The following is a 19,275-nucleotide window of genomic DNA, read 5'->3' on the forward strand; positions in this document are numbered from 1 at the left end:
GCGCGTCTTAATGTCTACCTAAGTGTCTTGAGGATTTTCAAGGTAGCCAGCCATCTCAGCTTGACTCAATGGCAAGTGGTCTCTCTCAACTGACTTTCTATTCTCATCTTCCCCCTTGAAATTATGGCAGCATCAAGACCTGCACTCAGGTAGAATTCGAGTTATCTGCGCACGACCATGGTCGCGATCTATCAGGAGACTGCACGATGGCGACGATAGACCCATAAGTACCCGCCACCGTGATGAAGGTGCCAGCGAGGATGATAAATGCGCACCAGGCGACCATGCAGTGCCACCTAGCCGTCCTCGAGTCCTGCCAGTGATCGTACAACCACATGCAGCCATAAGGCTGGAGGGTCAGGCTGGAGGCGAACAAAGCCCCGATGAGGGAGACGAGACCCGAGAAGACGGGAATCCCACTGGCGACCAGGTACGCCACCAGCGTCACGCTGAAGGTCGACCCGAACCACGTCACCCAGTGGATGGCGGTGTTTGTAGTGAGATGCTTGCTTCCTCGTAGGACCCGTACAAAGACATGCTTGGCGGGGAGCTGTTGGGGGTTGGGTCAGTCCTAATCAGAGTCTGAAAGTATATATAGAGGGCGTCATCTTACATGGGCAAGAAGGACCCCGGAGCCCAGCAGTCCTGGCAGAGCGATACCGTATCCCACCTTTTTCATCAAAGGTCCTGCCGAGCCGAGAGCCGGTGACGATACATAGGATCCGCAATAGTAATACACAACGGTCGCGACGACGATGTAGACGACAGTCACAGTGATCTGACATGTGTACAACGCTCGATTGTAGAGGCGTGGGTCTCGCATCTCGGCAACAATGTTGAAGAAGGCCGGGGTGCCGGCGTATGTAAAGATCAGGGTCGACACCGCAGAGATAGCATCGGTGAAACTCGGATTGTTTGCGAGTTTGTAGTCAGATTTCCACGGGCCCGGACCCGGGGGCGCTGCTGAAGGTCTGTCCTGGAGGCCGACGGCGATCGTTATGACAAAGACTGTAGATCGGGCGAGATTAGACGCGTTTCCAACCAGATTACGGTGCAACTTGCCGGAAACTATAATGCAGCAGGCTCCAAGCCAAGCGACCCAGCTCATCCGGCCCAGGGTCTGAATGCTTGACAGACAGAAGACTGCAATGGCCGCAACCGCTACAAATACGGCTGTACAAGCACCATGTGTCGACAGGGCATTGAGTGCAACCGAGGTACCGAGCATGGCCGAACCGGAAACAAAGGTAAAGTCTAAAAAGTTGTTAGAAGGAAATCGGACGAGAACAAGTCACAGATTCGACCTACACAAGGTGTACATAGCCCCAAACACCTCGTAGCCAATCTTTCCGAACAGCATCCGGCCAGCATCATCGATTCCATAGACGTGCCGGTGACGCAGCTTGAATGTTCCGACGATGTAGTCTGACCAAGTTGTGACTGCGGCAACGACGACGAGAACGATGATGCCGGGAATAAGCCCGAAAGTGTCAAAGACGACGGGCATGGACAGCACGCCAAGCCCAATCTGTGTCTTCATCATGAGAGCGAGGGTCCCAATCCACCCAACATTGCGGTAGTTGGGCCCTTTTGTTGTGATGGTGCCAAACACAGCATCGTGCTGAATCGTCTTGTCTTGGATAACTTCACCGACGTTGGACGGCGCTGGAGCAATGCTCTCCGGATCGGGGTCGGACTTCATTGTCGAATCATTCATGTTGTTCAGAGATTTGAGAATGTCAAAGAACCGCCTGGAGTCGCACGAGTATTCAGAGGACGGAGGTAAGCGGTGATCCTTTTATATGATGAGACACTAGGTCCGTACGACTTTCAAGGCCAAGCCCGTTTTACCACCGAGCGGCTTTGGGGAAGCAAAGAGGTGGGGTTGATTCTGGGATTTGTGCTTGATTATCACCGCAGATACCTGCCTCTTGCAACCTACTGCGTGGGATTATTGTGGGAACCTGCCATTGGTGTGCCCCGGTGGTTTGCCACTCGCACAATTGCCGCTTTGTGTTTCCAGTCTGTTCAGCTAACTCGTGCATTGATGCTTCCATCAGTCATTGATAGCATAGATAGAACTACCTTATCCAGATAGGTTTTGTCAAATCGTCCGCCCATCATCCTCAAAAGTATCATCAAACCATTTGAATGCGCCATGTTTATGCCTTCAAAAATCTAGACGGCTTTGAGAAGAAGATAGCAGAGAAGCCCGACCCACACCAGTCTCCCCGCTTCTGACTGGCCTCGTATCGTGTCCCTCTGTGTAGTAGCATTTGCAACGAGGAAGCTGAACGCGGCAAAGCTTTCCTGTTGTGGAAGTCTGGTATTCAGCCTTGTGCTTGTATCTACCAACCTTTTGGACCAGCAGCCTCGGATAGCGCTCAGTGCTTATATCTTGGACAAGATATCATGCCATGTTCTCTTCAGAGATATTGCCATATCTTGATACTATTCACTGCTACCAACTCGCATTTCGTATATCAGACGCTAGGTTGGAGCGGGAGTGTTCACTGGTCTCAACGGCCGAATCGTCAAACGAGCCCTATTTCTCATCAACCCGCCATTACTGCCCTCAATACTTAAGCGTATACACATTTGCCCCCTACCAGGAATCAACTACGCTGTCTCTCGAACAATAGAGCACATTGAGGTACTGAGATCCTTGTGTCTTTCGCGTGTTTACTAGATATGGACCCTGTTGTCGGCAATTTGACGATAACTAGTCTGTCGGCTATCCATAAGAACCTGGCCTTGATTAAAGTTAAGCTTTATATCGGACCACGAAAGACCGGGGTCTAATTTGACTGTACCCGGGCATCCCCATCGTTATCTCGACCTTGCGCGCGGGTTGCATTCCTGCCGCTACTAAACACGTTCTCAGCCCAGAACGCGGGTCTCGAACGCGACTAGGGCCTCGCGCATTCCAGTCACCAGAACCCTGACCACTGTTCATATATATAGAGATAGAAAAGGTGATCGACATACAACTTGGACGCGAATGAACCGGTGTATTAAGTCCCCATTTTCCCTCTTTGTGCTCTCTCCTTGCCAGCTACGTAGGAGTAGGTTGCTCGTTTAGACTGTTGGACTTTGACAACAAAGCGCTAGACTAACATCATGGCCTCCTACGTGAGATGGATCCTCATGGTGCTGACCCTGCTGCACATTGCCGGAGTTCAAGCGTGTGTTCCGTGCGGTTGCGGCTGTGGTGGTCGATGCGGACACATTGTCAAGGTCGTTGAATCGAACGGACATATCGTTCAGGTCGTTCAATCGGATGTTGTCTTCCCTGCCTCATCTGGAGTGTCACCAGTCCCGAACGTGTCGCCGAATTCGTCGCCTACGTCTATCCCCGTTTCAACCTCCACTGGATCCTTCACGACTTCTACAGTCTACGCCTCCTCGACAAGCTCTTCCTCTTCGCCCACCTCATCGCCAACGCCGGCGGTGAGGCCCATCGCTGGCGCATGGCTCTATCTGTCTGATGACGCGAACTACAACACCATCCCCGCAGAGTGGTCCGCCATCAACTTCGCCAACGTCGACGCGCTCTTCATCGGGCCCGCGGGCATCCAGGCCGACGGCAGCTTCGGGCTGTTCTCCTCCAACACGACGGGCCCGCTCGCCAACCGCTTCCAGTGGGCTCTCGAGACGGCCCGGGCCCAGAACCCGGCCATCAAGATCGCCATCTCCCAGTGGTGGGGCCAGGGCCAGAAGACCTGGGGCCTGCCTCTCTCGGCACTGATCGACGAGGCCAGCAACAGCACGACCTCGGAGGCGGTGGACGCGTACGCGGCGTCGGTGCGCGCCTTCTTCCAGCAGTGGGCGCCCGTGGCGGGCGGCCTCGACGGCTTCGATGTGGACTACGAGGACAACAACCTCGTTCCCTTCATCGGGTATCTGTTCGGCCAGGTGCGGCAGCAGCTCAGCGGCCTGACGGCCAGCACTGGCCGCGAGTACTGGGTGACGGTCTCGCCGTCCGACACGGACTACTTGGAGACTGCCGCGTCGTCTCTCTCCTACGTCAACATGCAGACGTATGCCGGCGGGGTCAACCTGACACCAGAGGACTTTTTGAACATCGGGTACCGCAAGGATCAGCTGCTATATGGCGTTTGCCCCGAGACAAATTGCCCGGGCCCGACTGTGGCAGAGGCTGAGGGTGTCTACACCAAGTACAGCATGGCAGGCATCCACGTGTGGCGGCTCAACTCGGACAACTACGTCTACGAGGGACAGGTTCAGAAGCAGGTGTATGATTTCCTGCATGGATAGATACCTATACCATGATTTGTATTCAATCGGATGTCATATCAAGTCTGACAAGACTGTTTGAGATGACTATAATAAACGTGAAGACCCTTTCCATCCTCTTGTCGGACCAGTTCTCGAGTGGCAATATCATACGCAGCAGGATACCCTCGCAACCGGAACGATGGAAGCTCGTTTTCAGGGGGATAGTGTTTTCTCAACACGTCGTGATAGGAGGCGGCAACTTCCGTTGTGGAGTGAACTTTGCATTTATACAGCATTGTTCATAAGAAAGCCAAGTGTTCTTGAACTGTTCTTTGCATGAATGATTCTCTTGGAACGGCAGGCTTCACAGGTCTTTACATTTCACGTTGCTCGGGGACCAACGGATCGGAAATCTCCGAGCTGAAATGGTGCCTGGCAAGACGGGCTGATTTCGGGAGGAAGCAGATCAAAGAATAGCCAAATTCTCGCCTACAAGCAAAGCTTGGCATAAAGGGCCCACGCTCCATGAGGAGTAGGGACTTGAGTGTCAATATCATAGAGGCTTTAGTCATCATCTTATATGGCTTTGAATATTAATTCTTGGGCGTTGGACATTTCACACATTCGCGCCATTGTTTAGGATCTCTCGTCATTGATTTAGCTTGACCCTTGGGCTTGGGTTTTGAGGCGGTCGTAGACAAGAGTCAGCACTCTCAAGATGATCTGCGACAGGCTTACATCCTCCTATCCCTTAACAGCCAATCATACATGTACCCGTACCACCTCTTCCCTAGAATTGGCGTCGCAGGATAAGTCCGTGGGAAAATGCATTCATGTACCAGGGGTCACATAGGTCTGGGCCCGTCAATCTTCAGGCTATTTCAGATTTGGAACATGGCTGCAACGTGGAATCCTACTCAACCAAAGCGTTTCGATCCCGCTAAGACAGTTGCGCAATGCACTGCACATTCACGTAAAAAGCGCGATTAGGGCTGGGAGCTTCCTATCATTATCAAAGAAAATCCGGTTTATCTTCAATATAGGGTTGCATTACCAGCATATGCAAGCACGGCACGCGGGATCAGACCGCAAGGATTAGATGCGTCGCTTCGTTACAAACGCCTCTCGGGCATTAAGCAGCTCGTGCCCTCCATCTTGGTCCACGGCTGAGCAGTCTTCAAAACTGAGAGTGTTTCTTCTCCAGATATGAAGGCCAGTTCTGCTCCACCCTCTTCCTCTGTCACATTCCTTAAATTGTGGGGAGGGCTTCAAGTCTCGGAGAATATGTGAAGATCACAACATCGCCCACCTGGCTCGAATTTTGTGCTCCCCTGGAATGGGACACTGGTAGTTCATTTGTTCACCTCTTCCTTTCTAACCTAATTTACTCCCTTGGGAGCACACTTACAGTCGCTACCATTGTTGAAAATGGAGATGATGGAGGGGCCCGTGGAGGGCATGAAGTACGACTCGGAAGACTCACCTAATTCTATCTCGCCTCTGCCGCCCGTCCTGCGACATGGCCTTGGGGCAGTCACCACTTTTGGCTTCTTGTCTTTCTTTGCTAGCCTTGGGTTATTTGCTTTTTTGACATACAAGTTGATCATATGGCAGATACTACCCCCGGGAGAGCAAGAAGAAAGTCCAGTCAGTTCAGAGCCGGAGTCGCCGACGGCCTCAGACGTGAACGGGTTCCTCGTACCAAAGACAGCGTATCGAGAGGAATGGCCTCCTCCGCCTCCGTCACCAAGGGAGACCAAAACCACGTTCATGTCCCGGATACGGAGGGAACCACCGAACCAGTTTCTCATCTTGATATACAACCTTCTCTTTGCAGACATCCAACAAGCAGTAGCCTTCATGCTCAACGTGGAGTGGTTGACAAAGGACTCGATTGATGTCGGCACACCGACATGTTGGGCACAGGGCTGGTTCGTCTCTGTTGGTGACCTCGCGTCGAGCGTGTTCATTGCGGCTATCGGAGTGCACACATACCTCGGCGTTATCAAGAATTACAGAGTACCAACGTGGGGATTCTACTTGGCTATTGTAGGCATGTGGTCTTTTGTCTACGGAGTCACCATGCTGGGTGTCCTCGTCACGGACAACGGGGTTAATGATGGCGGATACTACGTCAGAGCCGGGGCATGGGTGAGTCAAGTGAGAGGCCCAGAATCAAGGCCGTCGGACTGACATATCTCTAGTGCTGGGTCAACCCGGCCTACCAAGACCTGCGCCTCTACACACACTATCTCTGGATCTTCCTCGCGCTCGCCCTGACCTGGGCCATCTATCTGGTCATCTTCTTCCACCTCCGCTTCCACAGCAAACACTCACCAACCTGCTGCATGGCATCTGCGGCGTCATCCATCGCAACCGGCCGGCGTGGCTCCAACGCCACCATCTCACAGGCAGAGCACTACCCGAATCCAGACCCCAACGGGCCCTCACCGCCACCCCTGCTCATCCCCCCATCTCCGTCACGGTCAACAATGACCGACATGACGACCAAGCGACTCCCTCCGATCCCGCGCTCCGCCCGCCACCCGACGTTCCTCCTCTACCCCATCATCTACATGCTCTGCACTACGCCCCTGGCTGCCGGAAGGATTGCCTCCATGGCCGGCCGCGACGTCAAGCTGGCCTACTTTTGCTACGCGGGCAGCATGATCGCCTCGGCGGGGTGGCTCGACGTGCTGCTCTACAGCTGGACGCGGCGCTCCATCGTCTTCTCCGGCGGCGCTCCCCCCTCGCAAGACACGGGGCTCGAGACCTTTGCCTTTATGCGCACGCCCGAGGGCCGGCAGTTCGGCAACGTCGTCTTTGTGTCTGGCGGTGACGGCGGGGCCAAGTGCCAGCAAGAGAAGAGGTGGAAGAGGTGGAACGAGAAGGTTGTCACCGGTGCGAGCCTGCGGACGCTCAGGGGCGACAACATCAAGATGGCGAGCAAGGACTCTCTGAGGGGCTTTGGTATGGGGGCCGGGGAGGTCATGGGGATGGCGATACAGTGCGAGACGGTGACGACTGTTTCGGTCGAGCAGGTTGACCAGACGCCGACGCCGTCGCGGGCAGAGAGCCGGAGTGGGAATGAGAAGGACGGAGGGATGAAATAATTTTCTTCTTCAATGCTGGTTTCCTTCTAATGACCGGGCGGGATCCGGAAAGTTCAGGGGCTAAAAAGGGCGTTGGTCCTGTTGCGTTTTCATGACAAAGGTACGATAGATACCCCCTACCTAGTTTTTCTTAATCCTTAGATAATTTCACGCATCTCGTTTTCCAAGTGTGACCGCCTGCAATGTTGTCGGTAAATCAAGTTCCTTAGAGCGATGCACACTCGTCTTGAATATGTGGGCTTCGTCTCTACGCGCATAGCCTTTGAGATATTGTTCAATTGGATGAATCTGATGTTGCCGGTTCAAATGACGAGGCCCCAAAGCCACAGTGGTCTATTTAACAAATACACCACGCTCCTTTGACTCCATTTTATAGCTACCATAGGGCTAAGTCCCCAGCGCTTTTCTTCCCCCAGAGCCCTCCTCTCTCACACAGAGCGATCAAGCCGCATCTCACAACAGCGCAGCGGCCCCTATCAGGACACCAGCAATACCATAAGCAGCTTCTAGCCTCCCACCACCGTTCGTGCTCGACTGCGTTGTCTTGGCACCTGCCGACGTGGTCGTAGTCGTACCAGAAGGCGCAGAGGTCGTGGCCTTCGCGGTCGTGCCAGTCTTGGCAGGCTGGCCGGCCGCCGTCGGAGCGGCCTGGGCGGCGGCACCGACGGGCGTCAAGGGGACGGTGGCAGAGCCCTGGGCGTTGAGGTACTTGGAGCTCGCGCTCGAGACCAGGTCGGCGTAGTTGGGTGCCGACAGCGGGACGGTGGTGGCGCAGCTCAGCACCGTCTCGGTGGCCGGGTCGAACGAGGTCGGCCCCTTGCAGATGGGCCAGCCGTCGCAGTTGCTGAAGTGCAGGGAGCCGCCGATGCAGCAGTAGTCGTCCTTGCCGCCATCGCCCACGTGCTGGACGCCGGGGCAGGGCTTGTTGTTGCTCGCGGCGTGGGCGAGGTGCAGACCAGCCAGGGCTACTGCCGCGCCGAGCATCAGGGACTTGGATGTGAACTGCATTTTATCTTGTGACTTTGGGATTTTGTCACGGGTGATGGCGGTGCGTTTGGAGGATATGCAAGTCTCCCAAGGAGTTATTATGGACTAGATTAGATGCTTTCTCTTTATGGACTGACCAAGTCGCAGTCTTGCGAAAGCGTCGTCTCTTTATACAAGCCGCATTTTGACTGACTCTTTGCCCTTTGGCTTAAGGTTTCCCTAAATGAGAAATTCAACACCTCACGCGGAACCCACATGGCAGTAGTCTGATACCGTTGGTATGTTGCTAGTATGTTGTTCAGTGAGTCCTGACTCGAGCAACCCCAATGCGGAGCCCCAGTTCCGAATTGGGGAATTAGAGAAGCGCTACTGGCTGTCTGGGAAACGCCTTGTGGGGACAGTCTGAATCTCGAGCCTTGGCTAAACTACTCAGGTAATTTGGTCAGTATTACAGAGGCTCAACAGCACGTCTTTGCGAGACCACACAAGTTCTCCAGCTTCCTCGTCTGAGCGTGCGTAAGACAAGAAATTTCAGAGAGCTCTTCAAAGGCCGCTGCGATAAGAAGATGTTGCGCTGAGTGCCGCCTCGCGTCTATTTTACTAAGGCTCTTTGACAAGCCGGGCAGGCTGTCAAGGTTCCGCCGGCGTTGCGGACGGATGAGCTACAGGTAGTGGGTCTCTGACCTGTCGGTAACGCCGCCTCACTAGCTGGGAGGACGGCTGGCAAGTGCACCAAATTCAACGTTACAATAGAGAGATGTTGGCTACGCGGGCCCGGAGCCTCATTTGCCACATGGGGAGGTGGTCAAGTCATGAGATTCACGTATGAATGGCAAGAGGAACACACATAATTACCACCGAATCATTGTAGCTTCGACATATCAACGATGTCGGCGATCTGAAGCTTGGTAGACATTTACTTAGCATCACAACACAGTCTGGCAAGCACACATCAGAGCCCAGAGCCATGGGAGGGAGACAGCAGTGGCATTACATGTGCCCTGGACTGTCATTGGCTCTCAAACGTGTATAATAAGTCCTACAGTACAGAATTGACCAGAGGTGATGGAGACCGAGGTGAATTCTGCTGACTCATTCGTCCGACTGGTACCGCGATAAAAAAACATAAAAAAAACTTTCTAACCGATAGTACCACATCTAAGCTTGCCAGTAGACTTCATAAACTCAGTGATCGCCAATACCCACATGCCTAGCAGCATCATGCCTTGTATATCTCAAGCACTAGAACGGAGTGGCAAGTGCTTGAGGATATGATCAGCCAACAAGCATTAGGACCGGAGAACGAGCTCCTTGGTGGCTGACTGTCACTTACTCTTTGAAGGATACTTAGCACTTGCCGCCCTTGAAGGTGGTGCAGGTGGTGCCAATGCCGGTAGAGTTGCACACAATGCGGATGCAACGGCCGCTGACGCAGCTGTACAGCGAGGCACACTTGCCACGAGCCTCGAGGTCGGAGCGCTCCTCCAGCTCAGATAGGTCAACCTCGAAAGACTGAGTGGCCGGGACGGCGGCAGCAAGGCCGAGAAGAGTGGCGAGAATAACAGTAACCTTCATTTTGAAAAAGCGAGGGTCGAGAACAATAATCTGCAAGCTGGTATGGGATAGAAGAGTCGATTGTCTTGGTGACTGGTGAATAGATGGTGGAGAAAAGGAGATGGATTGTCGTCTTTATATCTCATTTGTATCTCATTCAAACCAGTTCATAGTCGGTTCTGTTTGCATTTGAGGTCAGTCTAAGGTTCAGTGCAAGTGAGCATACGGCACAGGACGGGATCACGGCATATTGCCCGTCGTCTCAACATTCGGGGCGCCTTTCCACTTCGGTTCCTGGAGGCTGTCTCCTCCGTGTATTTACTGCTCCTTTCTGAGGTCATATTGGTTGGAGGCTGGCGCCAATATGCAGGTGAGAGAGGTCATCGTGCTTGGGCTTAGCTGCGCCGCAACAAGACATGCGCCTGGATCCTCAACCGTTGGCACCTCAGGCTCGCTTGTCCTGTTTTGCCTAATTACAATTGGCGACAGGGACGCCCCAGGAGATGGACTTGAAGCTCCTGGTGAAGAGTCAACAGTACCCCAGTCCCCCTTCATGGCCACGGGCCTAGCCTCCGGGACTCGATGTCGCAATGCGGCGCTGCCCAATGTATTGCTCGATAATACAGCGAACTCTCAGGTTTACACTAATCGGCCTCAACCATCGCCCGAATACTAGCTCATGCGAAGTTTTTCTTCGGAAAGGCTTTCCGGCGTCTAACCCGCGGTTATCCTGGCCACGGTGGAGATTGGGCTTGAGGAGACTCAACAGGACTTGTAGCACTGGCACGACCCATTTTTGCAACGAGAACGAATTTCTGGGGCGGATAGGGGAGCCGATAGAAGAGATGGCCACCGGCGAATAGCACTCCTTTTGTATAGACACCCGCATTTGGTGATCTGATACATCACCACATTGATGCCGAAGTCGGGAACCCGGTTCCAATTCAAACCGTGCGAGTGACATCCTAGAGGTTCCAAGCATCGCTTTCCAAGACCAAGTATGTGCTGGAGAAGGATGCAAATCGCCATACATGCGTTCAGTCAAGCAACCAAAACAAACTGACAAAGCGAAAGCACGTATAGGGCTGTCAAGAGAAGCTTCAGCAGAGCTCCACTGGGGAGGAGAATGGACGTTGGACGTCGGGGAGACACCGGTCTCCTGCCGGGCCAACGCCTTGGACGTCCAGATAGTATTGGCGACATCGATGGAGAACGAGTGGTCCAAAATGATTTCGATTCTCTCTCATCAGCTATTCTAAAAATACTGTACTAATTACCGCCTTGCTGCATCGAGCAACCCTTGCAACCTGTCCTCCGGGCACTGTAGGCAGAACCTCGCCGCCAAGCCATCACTTTTCCAGGGGCTCGAGCGTCTCTTTGGCTCGGTAGTGCATCTCGATGACCCTGTACTCGAGAGGCACAATAGCGAGAGTCCTCCACAGCGCTGCGACACAAGGGATGTCTGCCTGTTCACAGCAGTCTTCCGGCACTGAAAAGTCGTTAGCGACGGAGACCTTTCATGATGTCTTGTCCGTTGCATGCCTCACCATGAACAAATCGCCATTGGATTCCGTCTATGATGCACAGCTGGGTGAAGCTACCGTAGGAGTCGGGCGGGAAGGCCTCGGAAAGCCAAGTCAGAGCCTCTTTGTAAGTAGCATCGGCAAGGTTGGGCTTGAGATTGGTCGCGGTTGCGTCCTTGGCGGGAAGGTGCGCCAAGAGCGCGAAGCGCCGGTCCTTATCGTGATGAACGCATTTGGTAATTCCTTTGGGCAAGTCGATGGATATGGACGGATGGCCCTTGTGTTCTTCGTAGAACGCGTCGAGGAATGCTCGGTATTCCTGTTTGGACTTGGCGATATCGCTTCCAGGCATGTTTGCTTCGAGAATTGTATCAAAGAGCTTTGTGGTATGGCGACCTTTGAGAATGGTAGAGAAGTCGCCCCTCGAGGACCAAGCATGCGAGTGGCCTTTTATACCTTTCAGTGAAATAGCCGCAAGCAGGAACAGCTGGACGGGTTTGCATGGCTGTGAGACTCATGAGTGAGTGACGCCGCGTGTTCAGTGACCTGCAGGTTCTTGACCGATTCACATATGTTCACTGTTGCTTTCGCAAGCTATTCCTCCTTCTGTGGCTCATGACGACTCGCAATACTTCGCCAGTCATGAGATGGAAAGAACTTTCGGAAACCAAATGCTAACGAAGCCGCTTCCATTAAATCGCCTCCGCGCGTCTTCTGAGCTTCGCTTGTCGAAGCACCAGACACCAGTGACCTTTCTCCGAGATGAGTATTGGCCAACTCCTCGAACATATCATTCAACATTCTGGAGACTAGTATTCGCGTCTGTTATCCCATTAGTCTTGCTTCCAGTCAGCCATTATGTCTCAGCCGAACCCGACACAAAACGTGACGCCAGATCAAGAGCGGAGGTACGTTTCGTTTGATTGCCCTCGCGGGCGCACATCTGGGGAGCGGAACCATACGCTAACCGATACCTTTGTTGCAGGAGGGACGCGATGTACTCTTGGATCATTTCCTCCTTGCCCAGACACACAGGGATGGCGCGGGCAATGGCCGGTCTCGTCTCCTCCCGGGCAAGACGCACTGCCTCCTTGGAAGCCCCGAGCAGCTCGACGTCGGATCCGGCATGGAAAAGATGCAAATCGTTCTGCTTGTTTACTTCAAGCCGGAGGAAGAAGGCAAACCCTGGCCGGATTGGAGAAGGCTTGAACGAGTTTGGGTTCCGTAGGGAGCTCTACGTGATTGCGCTCCGACAACTTGCGAAAAAGCAAGCCCTTCGGCCCACCGGCTACGGCGATATGGACCTGGGCTGTCTACGCCATCCACAGGTCAAACTGAGAGCTCGATTCGCCTTTGGTAGGTCCTCATTTCTCGCTCGCTGTTCCTGCACGTCATTTTCGAGGCGCCTTGCAAGCTGACACTATATATGAAAGTTCCCGCCGAGCTGGAAATCAAGGCGGGCGACGTCGATGCGGTAGCAGAGCAGTAGGGTGATCTGGCGCACGCGCCAAGAGCGTGGTGTCTTCCCCAGTGCAGTCAAAGCTGCAGAGAATGTTGGGAGAAGTTCCATATCGCAAAGCGTCTGAATCTGTTGATCGATTTCCAACCCAGCAGTCGTCATCTGGAACCTTTCCAAATGCCACCAGAAAATGCGGCACAGCCCCCTTCATAGGTGTGGACATCGTGGGAAGGGTATGGCAGGAACGAAAGCGTGGATCATTGACAGTGTCATCCATTAAAGTCTAGCGATAGCGATTAATAGTTTTATGTACATCGAAATACAGCAAGGCTACCCTGACGTAGATGGTTATGGCGCAAGTGGTGGTCACATTAATTGACGGACTGCTCACAGAAGTAACTGTCTAAGGTAATGGGATCATTCCGAGTTCCAGGGCAAAGATATGACAAGGATATCGATTGCTAACATCGAGGTAGCTCCTGATGAACCTTCGTCAACTATTTTGACACCCGCTTGTGGGTTCGATTCGAGTCTCAGCCTCTGATTCACCATCATCTGTGGCACGTCCAAGTCATTTCTTAGAGACCATCAGACATGCCATCTACACTGTGTGCCAAAGCTCCCCAAGATTGGATCCTTGACATCTCCCATATTCATGACGAGGGGGTCCCAAACACGCATGGGATCAGGCCCGGTCGAGGTGGATTGCATCCCGTTTTGTTGTCCAGATTGTAGCAGAGGCCTTTACAATATTAGCAAAATCGGTCCCAAGGAGCCTGCAGCTTCGAAAAGGACATACCGTCACTGCACTGACAGAACTTTTCGTATCTTTTGATGGCAGCTGAACTGGCAAAAGTAAGTTTGTCAGCTCAGGAATGAAACCGTTTCTTATATCGTGCAGAGACTTACTGGATCTCGCAGACCCGCGAGCGGGCGCTCGCTCCCTGGAGCAGGGCCAGGACGGCTGCGAATATCAACAACTTCATGATGGACGTTGAACGCTTTGGGTCCGTGTTTTATAACGATAAACTGCAGAGAATAGATTGCAACGTCTACTGTGGACGTGGAAAAGGCGAGAATTCAGATCTAAGTACTTCTCAGAGCAAAACATGTCGTTGAAACTCCGCCGCCTCCACTGCGCACTTACGCGCTCGTTGCCAGTAACGGGGTCCACAAGCATACAGAAAAGTGTCGGTCGTGCAGCGGTAGTTTCTAGCATGCAACGGGATTCCTGTGGTAGCGAGGCGCGTGTTTCACATAGGTGCATCGCCGGGCCATATTCAGAGTTTGTCGATGGGGCCGATCCGGCGGGTAACCCTACAGCTTTCCACACTGCCACCCAAGCACACACTAAATCTTAGGCCTTGTAGAACCGACTCGCCTATTGCTTGATCTTGTACGTGTTACTCTTGCAACTTATTCCAGACCTGTAATACTTCAGTACTCTCTGTCCGGAAGTCCAGCTTGTGCAACGCAAACACTTCGCTCTTGGAGGTACTTGTACGGCTCCCGCATGTTTGTCCGGACGTTGACCGGTCATGTGCCATGTCTTCGGCCCTTTCAATGAGAAATCCGGCCTCCATGAGCTTGTGGTGGCACTCGTGGACTGGGGGCTAGAATCAGGTACACCCTTTTCGACAATCTGGAGGGAAAAGACAAGTCAAGCCGGTGTTGCCACAGCCAGGAAGCTGTTGACCATGCCTGATCCTCCTGATAAGTGAGCCAACCCGTCCAATATGAGATGGAGATCCGAGTTGCCATGTGTCGAATAATACAATCAGCCGTCAATGTCGACTTGCATGTCAAAAATGGATATTCGCTATGAGTAGGGAAGATGATCCTAAGCCAATTCCCATCCTGTATCCCGCCGAGAACAAAGGGATGCGCCAATCTAACCCAGAAAGAAGCCCCCTTCAATCCCTAGTCGTGAAACCGCATGCACCGCACCACCTATTCCAGAACGCTGAACTGCAAAACACCCAATACGACGATCGCCCGAAATGACGGAACCAGACACCAATCTGCTCGGGTAGTCCTTGATACAAACTCCATGCAAAAAAAGAATATAAAAAAAAAAGTAAGATCAAGCACCATCAATACCTCGCCCACTCCCTGCTCGCTCGTCACCGGAAGACGCCCACCGTGTTGGCCCACATCTTGCCCAGGACATTCCAGACCAGGCCGAACACGCCGAGGACGACAAAGATCTGCACAAACTCAAAGGGGTAGCGCGTGCGGACCTCGGTCTCGACGTAGGCGCCCGTCCTGCCCTGCAGGCCCTTGGAGTCGACGATGGCCTCGGGGCTGGCGGGGAAGCGGCCGGTGGCGAGGTACTCCTCCATGAGGGCGTCCTTCTCGTACCAGCGCTCGCGCAGCCACAGCTCGAACTCCTTGGCGTCGGACAGGGGGATGTCGGCGATGCGGAAGCGGCGCCAGTGGAAGTTGACCGACTTGGGGGCGCGGCCCTCGAAGTAGGTGCTCGAGAGGCCAAAGTATTCCTCGCCGTAGCCACCGCGCCTGTTGCTCGTGTGTCAGTCAGTGCGAGAGTTTTCGAAATATGGAGTGTGTGTGTGGGACCACCAAGACTTACGGTACACCCTCGTACGCCACGGTGCAGTCGTACACGTACTCGACCGTGTCCTTGAGCTCGCTCAGGCAGAAGTACATGCCCGTGCTCCGGGGGAGCAGCAGGTGCTGCATGTCGACCAGGCCCGACTTCTCGGCCCACCTGGCCGACTTGGCGCGCCCGTTGTTGGAGAGGTTGGTGCCCTCGGGGAAGAGCAGCAGCCACATGGGGTTGAGGTAGGACCGGCCGTCGGGGGCGGTGTGGCGCGTCTTGAGCTTGCCGAGGCGGTGGGCCATGCGGGGCTGGTCGACGGCCATCTTGCGGGACATGAAGATGAACCCGTAGAACATCATGCCGGTGCCGATGACGGGGATGTACTTGAGGGACTCCTTGAGGATGATGTAGAGGTAGCCGTGCATCTGGGGGCTGTTGGCGTAGCCGACCCACCACAGGTACAGCCAGTCGGTGTAGATCTGGTGGTTGGCGATGAGGACGAGGCGCTCGGGGAAGGCGAACTCGACGCGGCCGTCGGCGGTGCGCTTGATCTGCCCGGCGACCGAATCGTCGCCGCTGATGCGTATCGTCGTGGGGCCCCACCAGTACGTCATGCTCGTGATCAGGAGGCCGAAGGACTGCTTGGTCAGGGCCATGTAGGCGTAGTAGAGGTCGCGGTTGAGCCAGTAGAGCGGCGCGCCGACTATCTGGGTCAGGTTGATGCTGCGAAGGAAAGCTCTGGTTAGCTCTTGGAGCTGGAACAGTCTGGAGTACCCCTGCAAGGATACGAGGGGGCTTACGCGATGCATGATGACAGGAAGTAAACGGCGAAGGAAAACCCTCTGAACCACCGGATCAAGCGGCCATGTTTCCTCTTTCCGGAGGGATGGGCTACTTTGGGATCCGTGAGCGTCGTGGTGCCGGCATTGAGGTTTGCAGCAGGCGGATCGCCGTTGTCGGTGGGCGCCGGCTTCGTCCGTTGCCGCAGGTCTCCGGAAGCCATGTTTGGCGGGGCAGATCCGCTTCAGCTGGCCGGTCTCGAGGATACGAAGTAGGTTCGATTCGTGCGAAAGGTGTGTTTGTCGCAGGGCCTGAGGGCAGCAGAAGCACCTTTTAGGAAGGGTGGCACTTCGGCCGAGGCCCGTAGGCAGGCAGACAGACAATGAGGTGTCCTGAGTCGTGTGAGCGTTTCGTGTCGTGTGCCCACTGCCAACTGCAATGGCGCGGCGATTGGAGGGTCGGTGATCAGCAAGGGAGCAGGGGTAGCTCCAGCCTTGGCGGGGAACAAAGCTCGCCCTGCTTTGCGATGACGGGAAACGGGCAAGCCAGCAGGATGCGCGCAGCCGAGGTCGAGGCTACTCTAGCACGAGAGGACTGGCAGAAGGGAGGGCAGTGGCCTCTAGGGTCGCATAACACATGCTTAAAGTCAGTCCATAGAGAAGAAGGGCAGTGTGAGGTCGAGGGGGGGTTTTTGGTGAAGCCAGCTCTCCGATCCCTGTCGTCATTCCAAGTGTCTGCCTTGCATCATGAAAGTGGGAAAGGCACACTGCCTGGAGCGGCAGCTTCGGTAAGCTGCGGGGATGGTTCCAGGCTTTCAAGGCGCTATGACTGGTTGCTTAGGCGGTGTCAGTTAGCGTCCTGCACTGCCGCACGTGTGCCTTTTCTGGTGGCTGGTCTGCTGAGTCAGGGCTGGAAGTCCGCAACCCAGGGAGCAAGCTAGACTAACAGGACGTATGGATGGGCAATGCTGGATGTATCCACACTGAATACCTGGTCCTCAAAGTGTCCAGGAACTGTTTGTTATGATCCCAGACTCATCAGTCTTGGGAACAGGAGAGCATCCATTGATCAGCTTTGATGTTGATGTGCTTGTAGTTAGTGGAGGAGGTTCCTAGAGTCCAGACTCTGAAGCTCGGCCCAGGCCTAAGCTTCCCCGGACGCTCCACTAAAAGGAGAATCAACTCGTCACAGATTGGACCCTGGAATTGCTCAGTTAGCGTCTGCCTGGGTCAAGTCACACTGCCAAGTCCTTCGACGTTCTTATCGACACAAAGGCCGGCGATAAGCGGGCGGCGCCTTTTTCTGCTTCAATTCTGCTCAATTCGAGCCTTTGATGCATCGATGTCATCTGGCATTACAGCCAACGCACACAGCAACACTTTGACAGTCCCAGGGACACCCTGTCATGGCTTCTTGAATGAATAGAGCCGCCTGCCTTGCGCTCCTCAAACTATACTAGTTGTGACGCAGCTCACCACAGCTCGATCGATACCCCTTCTGCTCGACCATGGGACAAACCGCCCAGACACTCAGCACGCGCTCTCACATACTCGCGCCAGCGCTGAATCTCTACTCATAGGTCCACAATGAGTTGTATGATGAAGACCTCGACATGGCCTCGAGCGCTACGGCAGGCGTGGCGCCCTGCTGCCAGCCAGACTTCTGCCAATGTCTCCCCGCCCAGCAGCCTACGATCCTTCTCCATCACCACATTGCGGAGGCAGATCCTCGACATATCAGCCCTGCCTGATCGGATCATACCCAAATACGAGGAATCATCCAGCTCCTCTCTCCTCTCTCTCCACTGGCCGCAGCCACCACGGAACATCCTCCTCATGCCCAAGCTGCACGCACCACACGTCACCGTCTCTGCTGTTGCATTCGCCAAGCACCTCCACAGCAACTACCCCGACCTCAACATCATATTCGAGAGTCGCATCGCCAATGCAGTCCACAACGACCTGCACTTCCCCGTATATACCACCATGGATAGTGACCCTGGTGTACAGTTCCCCAACAAGATCGACCTCATTACCACGCTCGGAGGAGATGGCACCATCCTGCGCGCCGCAAGCCTGTTCTCCCTGCACTCAAGCGTCCCACCCATACTATCATTTAGTATGGGAACGCTAGGCTTCCTCGGTGAATGGAAATTCGACGAGTACAAGCGCGCTTGGCGGGAGGTCTACATGAGTGGCAGCGGTGTCGCGGTTAAGGATCTGGTCGGCCTGCACACTCAGACGGCCGCAGGCAACCGGCGCCGGCGCGCCGAAAACGCGGACGAGGAAGGTGTCGCAAAATGGGGCAGCGTGCGAGGCCAGAGCATGGGGACGCAACGTGCCTCCAAGATGCTGCTGCGGCACCGCCTCAAGGTTGGCATCTATGACACCGACGGAACCAACATCAACAGTCATTTGATACCCACATCTACAACCGACCCGAAGTTGAATTTGCCAGCATCACCTGAAGAGCAGGCAGAGCTGGAAAGACCGAATTTTCCTTCCATACATGCCATCAACGAGCTTCTGATTCACCGTGGCCCGCATCCTCACCTCGCTGTAATCGACATCTTCCTGAACAACCACTTCCTCACCGAGGCCGTCGCCGACGGCATCCTCGTCAGCACCCCGACCGGCTCGACGGCTTACTCTCTGAGCGCCGGCGGTTCCATCATCCACCCCCTTGTCGGATCCTTGCTCATCACCCCTATCTGCCCCCGCAGCCTGAGCTTCCGGCCGCTGGTGCTGCCTCTCAACACCAAGGTCTCCCTCCGCCTGAGCGACAAGAACCGCGGCCGCGAGCTGGAAGTCAGCATCGACGGCAAGCGCAAGACGGGTGTCGGCATCGGCATGGAGGTCCGCGTCGAGGGCGAGATGGTGGGGCGCAGCAGCGATGGCAGCTGGAGGGGCGGCGTGCCGTGCGTCATTCGCGCTCCGGGCAAGGGAGATGCCGAGGGCATCATGGAGGACGACGACGGCTGGGTCGGCGGGCTGAATGGTCTTCTCAAGTTCAACTACCCCTTTGGCGCGTCATCGGGGAACTGATAACGGAGGAGGGAGA

General features: G+C 54.6%; 9 protein-coding genes across 9 annotated transcripts; 4 read left to right on the top strand and 5 right to left on the bottom strand.

The window, feature by feature from the left end:
• Window positions 1–145: 145 nt before the first annotated feature.
• E0L32_006766 (uncharacterized protein) lies at window positions 146–1,717 on the bottom strand (the record flags this gene model as incomplete). Its single annotated transcript, XM_031141435.1, has 3 exons — window positions 146–550; window positions 614–1,254; window positions 1,309–1,717. 3 exons carry the CDS (start codon window positions 1,715–1,717, stop codon window positions 146–148), a joined length of 1,455 nt encoding a protein of 484 aa, XP_030994597.1.
• A 1,403-nt stretch (window positions 1,718–3,120) lies between these two features.
• Window positions 3,121–4,278, top strand: E0L32_006767 (uncharacterized protein; the record flags this gene model as incomplete). The annotated part of the gene is made up of 1 exon (XM_031141436.1): window positions 3,121–4,278. The coding sequence occupies one exon, from the start codon at window positions 3,121–3,123 to the stop codon at window positions 4,276–4,278; it is 1,158 nt and encodes a 385-aa protein (XP_030994598.1).
• Window positions 4,279–5,667: 1,389 nt separating this feature from the next.
• On the top strand, window positions 5,668–7,352 carry E0L32_006768 (uncharacterized protein; the record flags this gene model as incomplete). Its single annotated transcript, XM_031141437.1, has 2 exons — window positions 5,668–6,390; window positions 6,444–7,352. The coding sequence occupies 2 exons, from the start codon at window positions 5,668–5,670 to the stop codon at window positions 7,350–7,352; spliced, it is 1,632 nt and encodes a 543-aa protein (XP_030994599.1).
• Window positions 7,353–7,805: 453 nt separating this feature from the next.
• E0L32_006769 (uncharacterized protein) lies at window positions 7,806–8,360 on the bottom strand (the record flags this gene model as incomplete). Its single annotated transcript, XM_031141438.1, has 1 exon — window positions 7,806–8,360. The coding sequence occupies one exon, from the start codon at window positions 8,358–8,360 to the stop codon at window positions 7,806–7,808; it is 555 nt and encodes a 184-aa protein (XP_030994600.1).
• A 1,326-nt stretch (window positions 8,361–9,686) lies between these two features.
• Window positions 9,687–9,914, bottom strand: E0L32_006770 (uncharacterized protein; the record flags this gene model as incomplete). The annotated part of the gene is made up of 1 exon (XM_031141439.1): window positions 9,687–9,914. One exon carries the CDS (start codon window positions 9,912–9,914, stop codon window positions 9,687–9,689), a length of 228 nt encoding a protein of 75 aa, XP_030994601.1.
• Window positions 9,915–11,242: 1,328 nt separating this feature from the next.
• On the bottom strand, window positions 11,243–11,768 carry E0L32_006771 (uncharacterized protein; the record flags this gene model as incomplete). Its single annotated transcript, XM_031141440.1, has 2 exons — window positions 11,243–11,382; window positions 11,441–11,768. 2 exons carry the CDS (start codon window positions 11,766–11,768, stop codon window positions 11,243–11,245), a joined length of 468 nt encoding a protein of 155 aa, XP_030994602.1.
• Window positions 11,769–12,274: 506 nt separating this feature from the next.
• E0L32_006772 (uncharacterized protein) lies at window positions 12,275–12,905 on the top strand (the record flags this gene model as incomplete). Its single annotated transcript, XM_031141441.1, has 3 exons — window positions 12,275–12,324; window positions 12,582–12,772; window positions 12,850–12,905. The coding sequence occupies 3 exons, from the start codon at window positions 12,275–12,277 to the stop codon at window positions 12,903–12,905; spliced, it is 297 nt and encodes a 98-aa protein (XP_030994603.1).
• Window positions 12,906–14,998: 2,093 nt separating this feature from the next.
• E0L32_006773 (uncharacterized protein) lies at window positions 14,999–16,438 on the bottom strand (the record flags this gene model as incomplete). The annotated part of the gene is made up of 3 exons (XM_031141442.1): window positions 14,999–15,392; window positions 15,466–16,158; window positions 16,236–16,438. 3 exons carry the CDS (start codon window positions 16,436–16,438, stop codon window positions 14,999–15,001), a joined length of 1,290 nt encoding a protein of 429 aa, XP_030994604.1.
• A 1,363-nt stretch (window positions 16,439–17,801) lies between these two features.
• E0L32_006774 (uncharacterized protein) lies at window positions 17,802–19,259 on the top strand (the record flags this gene model as incomplete). Its single annotated transcript, XM_031141443.1, has 1 exon — window positions 17,802–19,259. One exon carries the CDS (start codon window positions 17,802–17,804, stop codon window positions 19,257–19,259), a length of 1,458 nt encoding a protein of 485 aa, XP_030994605.1.
• Window positions 19,260–19,275: the final 16 nt, after the last annotated feature.

Source organism: Thyridium curvatum (assembly GCF_004353045.1).
Source record: "Thyridium curvatum strain D216 chromosome Unknown NODE_39_length_367864_cov_79.813791, whole genome shotgun sequence".
NCBI lineage: Eukaryota > Fungi > Ascomycota > Sordariomycetes > Thyridiales > Thyridiaceae > Thyridium > Thyridium curvatum.